This window comes from Chaetura pelagica, unplaced genomic scaffold, assembly GCF_000747805.2.
Source record: "Chaetura pelagica isolate M959 unplaced genomic scaffold, ChaPel_1.0 scaffold11, whole genome shotgun sequence".
Lineage (NCBI taxonomy): Eukaryota > Metazoa > Chordata > Aves > Apodiformes > Apodidae > Chaetura > Chaetura pelagica.
Window position 1 is genome coordinate 5,074,647 of NW_009952694.1, and position 12,669 is coordinate 5,087,315.

The 12,669-nt window shown below is 46.8% G+C and overlaps 1 protein-coding gene across 1 annotated transcript in view; it reads left to right on the forward strand.

Annotated features, from left to right (window-relative positions):
- Positions 1-12,669, forward strand: part of FLVCR2 (feline leukemia virus subgroup C cellular receptor family, member 2) — a gene marked incomplete at its 5' end in the record, with an annotated part of 36,435 nt that overhangs the window by 23,564 nt on the left and 202 nt on the right. The window contains 7 exons of the mRNA XM_009993887.1: positions 1-28; positions 818-921; positions 7,735-7,845; positions 9,025-9,130; positions 9,608-9,719; positions 10,147-10,202; positions 12,594-12,664. Coding sequence (XP_009992189.1) covers positions 1-28; positions 818-921; positions 7,735-7,845; positions 9,025-9,130; positions 9,608-9,719; positions 10,147-10,202; positions 12,594-12,664 — 588 coding nt within the window. The remainder of the gene's footprint in view (positions 29-817; positions 922-7,734; positions 7,846-9,024; positions 9,131-9,607; positions 9,720-10,146; positions 10,203-12,593; positions 12,665-12,669) is intronic.

Genomic DNA, 12,669 nt, shown 5'->3' on the forward strand with positions numbered 1-12,669 from the left:
GAACCGCATGGTGATCCATCATTACCCAGTAAGTGCATCCAACCCTCATGGCCCTCTGACGCTTGCTGTTGTCCAGCGCTGGTTGCCAAAGGAGGGTTTGTGAGAAATGCAATGCCACAGCACTTCTGGCTATCTCTGGCACAAGCTGACTGGCTGGCAGGCAAACATTGATTAATTTACTTCTTTACACCAACCTGTGCAAAAGCTGGTGAGCTCTAGCAAAGACAGCTCCTTTACACCCTAAATGAGAGCATTTCCTTCTGATAAATTCTTCCAGCAATTGCCTCTGCCTTCTTCCTGACACTGATTTCTACTGGGACATCTGTACCAGGAGGCTGCCCACACTTGTGCTCTGGTGGCAGAAGGGGGGAAATGCTCAGTAGCTGAGCTTCTGTAGAGCTGGCTGCTGGGGCTGTGTGCCAGGGACTTCCTTTCTGTGCTGCCTTATAGTGTTTCTGTTTCTTGGTGGGTCTGGTCCAAATCGTAACACCAGACAGCAACCTTTAATTGGTTTATGCTGACTCCTTGTGGAGTGTCTGTTCATGCTGGCCAGTGATCCCCTTTTTCTTTGGGATGGCTCAGAGAGAAATGCCAAACCAGTTTTTTTTCCTCAGCCAGAATAAGTCAATGCATTGGCTCATAGTGGATCCAAAAGTGTTCTTGCAAAGGCTAGTTCCGGTTAGTGTGTTACCAGCAGACGACATGTATGGGACACTAATTTTGGGGTCTTTTTCTCCTCATGTTCTCTGCATTTTGCTTCTTGTTGGCTCTGGCTTGGCTCCTGCATTTGTGTGAGTGTCTGTGTGTCTCACCACAGGGGGAGGAGGTGAATGCTGGCAGGATTGGACTCACCATTATACTGTCAGGGATGGTTGGGGCTCTGATTTCCGGCATCTGGTTGGACAGAACCAAAAAGTACAAGTAAGTCCCTTGTTTGCCTCATGTGCCCAAGTGACTGTGCTTTTCCCCCATACTGTGGAAGGAGCAACCCTGTGCAGTTTAAATTCCACAGTCCAGGGACTGAATCATTGGGAGGATCTGTAGGAAAAAAATATGATTCAAAATCCAGTTAGTCTAAAGTGAAGTTTGGAGCTGTGTGTTAGTCTCCACTGGGACCAACCAAGGTCTTGTTCTGGTGATCCCATGGGAGGCATAGGGAGAGGATGAGATGGCCCAGCAGCTGCTTTGTCAGGGATGAGAGAGTTCTTGGCACAAGGAGAATTAAGAGTGTACCAGACCATTTCTCAGCCCTTGCAAGCCAGCTTCTGAGAGTCTTTGTCCAGCTTAATGAAAGGCACATTGAATCCAGTGCCCAGAGGCATTGTGTGAGGGCATGTTGCTGTATTTAGGGCAGGAATAAGGGTATTGGGGCTGCAGGAGGATGATTCTGGGTGTGCTGCCTGGTGGGTTGGGCATGCAGAATCTGGCCAGCATACTCTGCCATCTGCAAAGGAACAGCTTTGGGTGTCTGCAGCTCCCAGATCTTAGGAACTCAGATGTCACTGACAGACCTCTGTAGGGTGCCCCATAAGATGGAGAGTGCCTCTCCTGACTTTTGCTTGGATCCATGTAATCAGCTCTTCAGTTTCCCTGCCAGCTTTGAGAACTGTTCTATAAACTGTTATCTGAGCAGGTTGAGTGGAGTGAGAGGGGGTTTGACTGGTAATGTGCAGGTGATGAGCTGAAAGCGACTTCAGAGTCCTTTTCCTTGCAGCAGTTTTTTACCTGGTGGAGTCCCACTGCCATTACTCTACCTGGTATCTTGGGCCAGAAAAGCATGTTCTCATTATGGGCAACTTAGATGAATCTGTCTGGCTTTGGGCTTGCAGCTTCTGAAGTGGCCTCTGGCCCTAGCTGTCAAGTACAGGGGTCTAAAATGGAGAGGAAATGGGCTTCTCTAATGTGAAAGAATGGTAGCTGAGGACTCCTAGGGGTGCTGGCAGAAAGGAGCAGATGACTAATACAGAGAATGGCAGATTACTTGCTGCTGTTTCTAGATTGTTCTGTGTTGCTGTGTAGTTCTAATTTTCCAGTCCTGGGAAATAGAAACACAGCTGTTAGGAACTGCACTAACTAACTGTGCAGTGTAACCTGTGTCTCTTCCCAGCCTGGGGCTAGTGGTAGGGTAGCCTCAACTGGCACTGCTGGGGCCAATGGTCTTCCTGATTCTCCCTAGGTGGAGTAGTACAGTTGCAGCATGAAGGCTGAAGGGCTTTATGGCTCATCAGGCAGAGCTGGGACTTTAAATTTGGCAGAATGGGAGAGGGGGAAAAAAATATATCCTGGATTTGTTCCACAATCCCTGCTTGCTTGGAGGGACCATGTAGGTGGGCAAAGCTGGCTGAGAGTGCAGAAAAATAGGCTATGCTACCCATGGAATTTATCCCACAGACCCCAGAGACTGTCTGGTGATAGATTTAGTCTTAGGTGAGGAGAAACATTGCTAAGAATTTATTTTCCACTGCAGTCCACAAAGTGGATTTCTGTGGAACTAGCAAAATTTTTGAGTGTTATAGAGTCTTTATTTAGCCCCATTTAAAAGCTGATTTAAAAAACCTGTCAAGACGCCAGATGTTCTAGGTGGGTTCCCTCCCCTTCCTTCTGCTGCTTAGATAGTGTAAGGAATGAAATCGTAAGCACATGAAAATCAGGGTGGAAAGATGTCAAGTCCTTTTTTCAGTCAGCTTGCAGAGAGAGGGAAGCAAATGAATGGGATCCAGCTGTGATTGAAGGGAGCAGGGTGAGGTTAATAACTGAAGGAATTGCAGAGCTCTACATGCTTGTTTGATCTTTACAGTTCCATCAGCAGTTCCTTGAAAGGGTGAGGCTGTGCTAAGTCAGGCTTTCCCCATCTGTCATTCTCAGGCAGCAAATGGCCTTGCATTCTTGCTTTTATTTGGCAGGCAAGTCCCTGCAGCAGCCCCGGGACTGGTTTTATTTTTGGAATTAGCAGGCATACATTTGGCACATACAAAAGCCCGAGTTATGTTGTGACAAGTGAGCTGTCCCAGAACTGAGGCTGCCTCTGGTGGGATGGCTTGTTGAGAACAGCCCACCTCTTCGAAAGAACACACATTTTGACATCCAGTTAAATGGGGCTCTGTATACATCCTTCATGTTCCTGGCTCAGTGGGGAGATGGGGTTGTGACACCTGGAGACTGCTGGGTGTATTGGTATTTGCTGGGGAGTTTGGCTCAGAATCAAGGGTTTGGGGACTGGATTGATCAGCACTTCTCTTTGACTGCGCTTTGCTTTTAAGTTCACATGGCCTTGGGTCCAGCTGGTTCCAAACAGTTCTCTGCTGTCATTGCTGCATCTCTGCAAGACAAGGTGTCAGAAGTGTCCATCTCTCTTCATTGACTAGGCAGAGGGCTTTGAGTGGTGTTTTAAACTTAGGTCTGTGCAGGCCCAAAGTGCATTCAAATCTGGGGGAGAGAGGATAGACTTGGATTACTGGAGAATGGGGTGGTTGGATCTTTTCCACTGAAAGATGAGTGCCCTCTCAGCCTAGCCTGCCCTGAAGTTTGGGTCTTCTTGTTGTAGCCCTCTTCTGGGTTAGTCCTTGTGTTCACTCTGTCCTCCTGTATGTTTTATATAAATAATTTACCAAGGCTGTCCTTCTTTGTGACCTTCATATGGGAAGAAAGTGGTATAAAACAGAGTGCCAAAGGATTAAGGGGGTGGTGAAAATGAAACCAACCTTCTCCAATTCTTCCTTTCTCCAGCATCTGACACCTCAGTGGTTTCAGCAGTGAGATCTTGCTGGGAGTATAGGGACAATGCCTTTGCTCAGAGTCTTGCGCAGCCTGGAATGTGCTGTCCTCATGGCGAAGCCTGTGGAAGCCACCTGTAATCCCAGTCTGTACAGTGGAGCACTCAGGAGCTGCACACAACATCCCAGTGAGCAGTTAAAACACTGGCATGTGGCTGTAGCCTCCTTCTGCCCCTTGTTCATTTACTGCCTCAGATGTTGCTTGACTCCAGTGTTTTTGCAGCTCTAATCCCCCGTGAGTCTGTTCCCATCCCTTTGGCTTTCTTTGTCCAAGTGACCTTGTGAGACACGGCTGGGCTTGGTCATGTCTGTTCCTTACTCCAGGGCTTCCTCTGGAGTTGGCTAAACAGCAAGGAGTTGTGCTCTCCATTTCAGTCCTATTCTATGCTTGTGCTGGCCCTGGCTGGCTTTTTTCTCTAAGGTCTCTCTTTCTTACAGTCCCTTGTGTGAACTCTTTAATCTGCCTCTTCAGAGGGCAGAGAATGTGGCTGGGGAGGGCAGATCAGATGAATATTAGGGCAGCTTAAGTTCACCTAAGTGACAAGCATGTCTGCTCCTTCACAGATCCCCCTCTGGGTCCGCTGCAGAGACTTGTAAACAGTGCCTTCATAGCACTGTTTCCACATGGATGTGCTGGGCTTCCTTCCCACACCCCAGAGCATGGGGGTTGGTTAACCCCAGTTGTACTAAGGTGATAGAGCAGGACACACAACTTTCAGCCTGCACTCATTGCACTAGTCAGCCTGTTAGGGAAACTAGTGATACCTGTTCCAGACAATGATAATTATCAGGCCCTGTAGGGCTATCATGGGAACAGGTTGCTAATGCAATAACCACCAGAATGCTGTGTGAGTATCCTCTGTGAATCTGCTTCTCCTTTATGCTTCTCCTTTCTGTTTTTACCTCTCCCATAAGATATTTATGGCTATGATAAGAGGATTACCAAGCAAAACTGGGCATTATTCCATGCCCTGGTGTCCCTTGTCCTTAGTGAACATGGTGACAAAGGCCACTTCCCGAGAAACGCCCTGTCTTTGTGGCTTTCCCTAGGGCTTTCTTTGTTTTCCTGTGCACCAGTATCTACCTGTGTCTCAATTAAACCCCTATCAAAATTTTGGATCTTGCTTGGACTGCTGGGCACTACAGCTCATTTTTTGTCCTCAGTGGTGTGCTCAGAGTATGCTGAAGTCTGGTTTAGCAGAAGTCTGCTTGAGTGCTTGAGGCTGTTTCCTGCAGCAGGAGTTGCATTCAGGGCTGTCTGTTCAAATCCAGCTAGGGACTGTGTCAAGCAGACAGCCTGCAATGCATGGCTTCAGGGCACTTCTTGGTGTGTGATTTTCACAGCATTCAAGGCAATTTGTTTTGCCCTGCTGGAGCCTAATGATTCATGGAGGTCAGTGAGGAGTGCTCATAGTCTCCTAGAGCTCATTAATGTGTGGTAGATGAGGTACCCATGGCAAGATTAAAGAGTTTTCTCCATTTTATCCCCCACTTAGTTCTGCTGTGCCAATGGAAAACACCTTCAAGAGCTGCCTGCTTCTTTGAGCCTGCCTGCTCCAGTTCTCAGTGGAGGGCTCCATTATTCTGGGAACTTTTTCCTTGCAGCTTGACTAATGACGCAGCATCAATGTGAAACAAAGGCTTGACTGCATCTGATCACTAACTCAATCATCACCTTTGCCTGGAGATGAAGGGCAAAGTGCAACTGTTAGCAACTGTCACAACTGAGTGAATCAGATACAAACGACTTAGAATCAAAAGCCTAGGAAATTGGGAGAGATTTTGTGGGACTATCCTAAAGAGTTTTGCACTGACACCAAAACTGCCTGTGAGGAGAAAAAAAAAATAAAAAAACCATGCCAAGTGTCCCTTCTGGCTGCGACTAAGGTTCTCAGGGCCACAGCCATCTCTTGAAGGCCTGCACTGTGTTTTAGCACTGACTGCTATGTAGTTTGGAGACTCCTGTTTATGGAAGGAGCACCCAGTTCAGACTTGGTCTGTGCAGCCCAGGAAGCTGTAATTCTAGCCTGGAGGCCCTCTCCTCGTCGGCACTTTTCCTCTATGGCTGCTTGTCAAGGGGTGGGAGGCATAAGAACTCACAGGAGATACCTGAGGAACCAATATTGAGCAGAAAAAGGCCTTTACCTGCTTCTTTTTCATTTTCTGGGGCTGCTCTTCAGCTCCTGTGTTGGTCTTTAAGGTTGTCTTCTGCAGCCTCCAGGCTGTGTGCTGGCCGTATAGCAGCTCTCTGTAATGGGTTACAACAGAAGTAATCAGCCCCTTTATGCTGCCTTCACGGATAACTTTTTTCCTCCATGAATGCATTGGAAATAACATTTTCTAGAAATGATAACAGCATTGGAGGTTAAGGAATTTGCCTACCTCTTTGGCACAAAACAAGATGCAAACAACAGCAAAAAGTTGTTTAGCCTTTCAGTACATTCAATATGAACCTTTCTAAGCATGAATCAATAGTTAAAGTCTGAAATTAGCTTCTCAAGCCTGTATTTGGTTGAGTTGTATAAGCATGAGCCCCACTGAAATCAGTCATTGCAGCAGTGAGGGAGGACACAACCTTATCTGGAACATTCTGGTTTTATTGGTAGTAATACAGTGTACTGGAAACATTTTATTACACAATATAGTATTGTCTGCCTGTTTGGGGTTGGATTTTTGACAGTGGTCATTTGCATGAAAAAGAAAAAAACAAAAAGTGAAAATAGTTTGAGGTTTAGTTTATTTAGTAGAATTCTAGGAACTGATACCAAGCATATTCTTTAATGGATTAAGTAGTAAAAAGCACACAAGTAGCTTGTGATTATATGTTTAACTTCTTCCTAAAAGATGTTAGCCAGAAAGTATTGTCAAGTCTGGTAACTGTTCTGCTTTCAAGATCTTAAATAAATTTCAGTCAGGTAAAGGATTCACCTCCCCTCTTTCCATCCTTCTCCTCCCTCTCCTCTCTATGTACTGTGAAGGCCTACTTCCTGCCTCCTGTTCTACAAAGAGCCTTGTTTATTGAATGTGGGAAGGATTTTCTTGGTGTCTAGTCAGGGATGACAATTGCTAACATTTCAGTTCTGGTAAAGCTGACCTGGGCTGCTGCTTGTGTCTTGCAGAACTGAGTCTGCTGATGTTCCTCAGCCTGGCTGGGCTGCAGGTCCAGCTGTTCTCAGGATCTGCCTGACATTGTTCCTAGGCACAGGGGGGGTCTCTTTGTCCCCTCTGCTCAGAGATAAGGGCTCATGGTTCTGCCACCATTGGCTGTGGAACTGGCACTAGCCCTGCTAAATGCTCCTGTGGCTTGAGGGTGAGGCTGTGGGGGCAACTTGGCTTACACTTCATTTCTCAAGGTACAGTAGGAAGTTTAAACACAGGATGAAGCAGCAGCGAAAGGGATTTTGGATAGCACTGAAAAATACAGGTTTGTAACAGTGCAGCAGTGTTGTCACCTCTTAGCTTTGCTTTCCTGCTTAGGGCTGCTCAACCTCCTTGGCTCCTTCTTATAAGTGTGTCCAACTGGTTATAGTACAGAGTTCCCAAGAAAAAGTGAATGATCTTTTTCTTGGCTCTTGTTCTCCCCCTTGAGGCTTGTACCATCCATGACCAGGGAACTGTCAGTCCATGGTAGGATCTGAGCTTCTTAACTGGCTCATAGGTGCTTCCTTATAGATGTCATACCACCCCCACAGGGAGCAAAGCCCTCAGTCATGAGGAAGGGATACTAAAACTCCTAGGTCCTGTTCTTGCTTCTCCTGCTGCCCTCTTGTGTGTGCAGGCCCTTCCGTTCTCTCTGTTTGTCCAGTTCCTCTATCTGGGGTAAACTTGTAAGAAAGCTGTACAACCTTTTTTATTGTTTCTTTTTCTTTTTCCTAGACCACATGCTGCAAACTATACTGGGATCAATGGGTGAAAAGGAGGACTGGATTAAATAATACTTTGACTCTGCTTTTTCTTGCAGACAGACAACAATGGTCGTCTATATCATGTCTCTGGTGGGAATGATAATCTACACCTTCACTCTGAGCCTAGGCCACCTCTGGGTGGTCTTTGTGACTGCAGGCATGCTGGGGTAAGTCTATGTGCAGGCTGCTTTCCTCCACGTGTGAGCTGTGAGGGGATAAGCAAAGCTCATGGCACAGGAGTGTGTGTGTGGCTCCTGCATGGATTAGGGACAAAAATATCTACTCTTTCCATCTCTCTTTAACACATGTTTCATTAGAGTCAGGGACTTCAGTGTGGCCCTGCTCAGCTGCAGCTGCCTTAAATGTTCCAGGTAATCAAATGAAAACATTTGGGAAGTAAGTGGTACCACAGCCCCATAGATGACCAATGGGCAGGAATGATTAAGTACCTTTATCTCATTATTGTTAATTTTTTGTGTTACAAATTGTGTGACTCATACACTTGGACTCCTCTATATATTCAGCTTCCTTGGAAAACCAGAGCACGATGAGCAGAGCTGCTGCTGCCCAGGTTCTGCTCATGGTGCTGAACGAGCACCACCTGCTGGTCAGTGGCCAGTTGTCCTGGTGGTGAGTTGGTGGAGTAGCTGTGTCTGCAGGAGAGTTGGTTGCGGCAGACAGTTGGCAGTGAGCAGTTGGCAGCAGTTATTCTAGACCTTAGCCCTGGGCAACTGGTAACACGGGGAGCCAGCAGTCCCTGCTGCTGCAGTGCAGCTTCCCTGTCTGCACAATGCACGGGCGGTGCCAGCATTGGTGTGGCTGTGCAGGCTCAGTGGGAGACAGTGGAGCAGCTGCCTGCTCTCTGGCTTCCTGAGCAAAGCCCTCCTGTAGTTCTCTCCACCTGCCTTGCATCCTGCCTGTCCATTAGCTGGACATGCTTATGCTGGCCAAAATTTTAATTTTACTATTTCACTTTAGATGCAGCTGCCTTTATCTCATTGTTGCCTTTATCTCATTGTTAGTTGAAATATTACTTTGTTACTACCTGCTGGACTGTTTGCTGCCAGGTGCTTAAGGCTCCCTGTGGCACCATGTGGAGCCCCCACTGATGTTCAAGGGCTTTGTTGCCAATCCTGCCATCTGCCAGGAAGGACCTGTGGCTGCCTTGTGCTGGGGAGGACCAGTGGCATCTGCTGACATGCAGACAGTTGTCCTGCAGAGACCTGGCCTAGAACCCTAGAGGAACAGTCCTGTGCAGTCAGTGAAGCATCTCAAAAGGGATATGGGCCTTTTCAGTCTTCCTTCTGGCAGTTGCTGAGTCTTCCTTTCTGTATGTTTCTTTACAGGTTTTTCATGACAGGATACCTCCCTCTGGGCTTTGAGTTTGCTGCAGAGTTGACATACCCAGAATCTGAAGGAACATCATCAGGGCTCCTTAATGTTTCAGCACAAGTAGGTGTGCTGTTTTCCCTTTGCTTGCCTCTTTACAGGCAGAGAGATAAAACTGTAGTTCCCAGCCTTGATTTTGATTTCTTGTCCGTGATTATTATAATGCACTGCAGATCTAAGCACCCTGGCACCTGGCTTTTTGAATTATGTTCCTCATGGTGTTTCTCTAGTGGCACCCATTCTGTTTCTGCTTAGGAAAATCCATCAGGATGCCAGTCATCCTTGCCTTTTCTGACATTGCTCCTAACAGTCTAGCACCTGGCTCTTCTCTAGTGAGAGATGGAATTCCAGCCTTCAGATTGACCTGTCTTCCCATCCACTGCAAGGAGTTGCCTCTGGGTGTGTTTATAACAAAACTTCAGCCTTGGAAGGCCAACAGCTTGGCTGGCCCATATACTCTTTATTTCAGTAAAGCTGGGAAGCTGCTTGGGCTACTTTACAATAACATCACAGCTCGACACTGCCTTTGTTTGTTCGTAGATTTTTGGCATTGCTTTCACCATCAGCCAAGGGCAAATAATGGATCGCTTTGGGACGAAGGCAGGAAACCTCTTTCTTTGTTCCTTCCTGTTCCTGGGCACCGTTTTGACAGGTAATTAAATTTTTTTGTGTTCCTCTGCTGTGATTCTTCCCCTTGGGCTTGGCATATGAATCAAAGGGCTGTTGTGTGTAGTGGCATGTGCAGGGTAGAGCAGAACTCACACAGCAGTCCCATAGCAATGCTGCTGTGCTTTTTGAAGCATCTGGTTTATGTTACAAGAAGATCCAAGGCTTCTTTCCCTGGCTGCTTGCTGGGGTCTCAGAGATGCACATTCTGCATGCTGCAATAAGGAATCTCTGTCCTCCCTGTCTCAGAAGTGCTCTCTGCCTCACCCAGAAGAGTGGTTTCCGTTGCTCGATGTAATGCATTCCTGAGTCCTCTGGGGCCTCTGATGCCCCTTTGAGTCCTGGGGAAACTGATTTGGGTGCTGCATTGTGACTTAATTGCCTTCACATCTTTCTTCCTCCCTCTCTCCCAGCATTCATTAAGGCTGATCTCCGAAGACAGCAGGCCAATTTGAATAATGACCACACAGTGAGTAAACCCCCTTAAATCCCTGCTGTGCCCCTGTTATTAGCTCAGGACAACACCCAGCCTCTCTCCTTTCTAGGAATGGGGCTGGCCATCTCAGAGCTACAATTACAGCTGAAATTCTCTTCTCTTATCCTACCACTTCTTGTCCAGCCTGTGGAGAAACTCCTTTTTGGCATTTTCAGACAGGTGGCTGTAATTCCAGCTCTGCCAGGCTTCTGTTTACTTGCTGTTGATGTCATGCAGAATCTGTAGGCTCTGGTCCTCTGGGAGTCTTCGTGTTGGCCGGGGACAGATGTAGGGCACCACTCTGCTTGCTTCTGTTCCCTGGGAACACACTGAGTGCTCCAGTGCTTTGCCCTTGTTTAGAGTTGGGTAACTATTATTTCAGGCCCCTAGGGAGGTAGGTTATTCCCTGTCATCAGCTGTCAAGTGAGGTTCAATTGTGGGACTGGAGGAAGGTAGGTGGAAAAGCCCAAATGAGGGCTAGAGCAGCCTGGCTCCCCACACTTCATGCAGTGCTGCAGACAGGGCTCTAGTTCATATGTTAGTACCAGAGCTCAGGATATGGTGTCCTTGTGATGTGCTGTGCAATAAATGCAGCTGTTTGCATGTGGGAGGGGGGCTCTGGTGAACTAATTGCAGTGGATACTCTCAGAAGCTCTCCCTGTAGGGAGAGGAGGAGACTGGTAGTTAGTTGAGGCTTTTTTCCTTATTGCTCTGAGCTCCTTTTCTAGGATGTTAGCAGAGATGTCCACTCAATGTTCATAAAGCCATCAGCTACTGTGACTAGAAAAATGCATAAGCTCAGTTCTCTGCTGGCTCAACTCACCTCTTTTCAGAAGACAGTGCAGGGAAAGGAGGAGACTGGTAGTTAGTTGAGGCTTTTTTCCTTATTGCTCTGAGCTCCTTTTCTAGGATGTTAGCAGAGATGTCCACTCAATGTTCATAAAGCCATCAGCTACTGTGACTAGAAAAATGCATAAGCTCAGTTCTCTGCTGGCTCAACTCACCTCTTTTCAGAAGACAGTGCTGCCTTCCTCCAGATAATCTAACCAGTCCAATCTGGAGAGAGATCAGAAGGGCCAGGAAGCAGGTCTGCTCCAACCAGCTGCTCAGGAAATGGATTGTCAGTTACAAAATATATGCTATTTTATTTTTATTTTGTATTTATTGTTACTGAACTATTGAACATAAATGCAGAGAGTAGGGTAAGCAAAAGGAATTGAAGCTGCCTGGAGTAGTTCTTGCACATATAATGCTAGACTACATGTGAGGGGAAAAAGGCAGTGCAATTTATTTAGTTTGGGTAAAGGAATCTACCCCCATTGTCATAACTTAAAAAGAAGTCTTGCTCTTTTTTTTTTTTTTTTTTCTCTGATGCTTACAACTTGGGCTGATTTTAGCAGTGGTGAGCATCATGGTCTATGGGACCAAGCTAGATGACAACTGGTCTCCCAGAATCCTGGTGTGAATGGGTTTAACTGGAACACACTTAGTTAAGCTGACTTGGGGTAAAGACCAGTCTATTTTGATGTACACCAAACTGCTTGTATCTCTTAATTGACAGTGCTGAAGTCAAGGGCAGATTAATTGTAAGGCCAAACCACCCTCTACAAGCCCTGTGGTGGCAGTGTTGTAATGAGAGGTGCTGGTGGCACTGTGAGTTAATTTGTAACACGTGTGGAAGGCCTGAGAAATGTCAAGGTCTTTTGGCAGTGAACATTATGCCTAGTAGTAGTAAGGTCCTTTCCCTCTGACAGACACTTCTCTTATCAGATTAATTGTACACCTTTGCTTAAGCCATTTTTAGTATAAAACTTGTTAGTATAAATACAGTTGTTAAGAGCTTGCTGCTGGAGTGGGAAAGGTTTTGAAACCAGATCAAAGGTGGTAGAGGTGTCACTTCTGTAATCCTAAAAGCCTCCAGACCTGACTGCAGTAAGAACCAGAGGGATGTGCATGAGTTAAGAGGTCTCAGTCAGTCAGAAACTTCACTGGCAGCTCCTTCCCACTGAGGAGTCCTGCTCTGAGAAAGTCATTATGAACACCCTAACACACTCCCAAATATGGCCTCCACATGCCTGAGCTCACCTGAGTACTCCTCAAGCTTAACAACCCACCCTAGGTGCCCAGCAAACTGAAGGTGGGCTGAAGCTGGTGTTTTGTGCTAACATGGATGCCTTGGGCCAGGGAGCAACCAGCTGGGCTTGGGTGTTGTGTGCTGCCTTTGTGGAGAGCTTCGACTGACTCAGGTACTGGAGCTTTTCTACATGGCACAGTTGCCTTACACATGCTTGGGTGATTTTACTGGTTTCTTCCTTTGCCTGTTCTTTTTTATTCCCTACATGCCTCTGTCTTTTCTGGGATGGTGACTTGTGGCTGTTGTTACAGAGACTCCAAGGCAGCAATCAGATCACGGATTATGGGACTCTAGCTTGTAACCCTAACCCCGTCAATTCCCATTCCT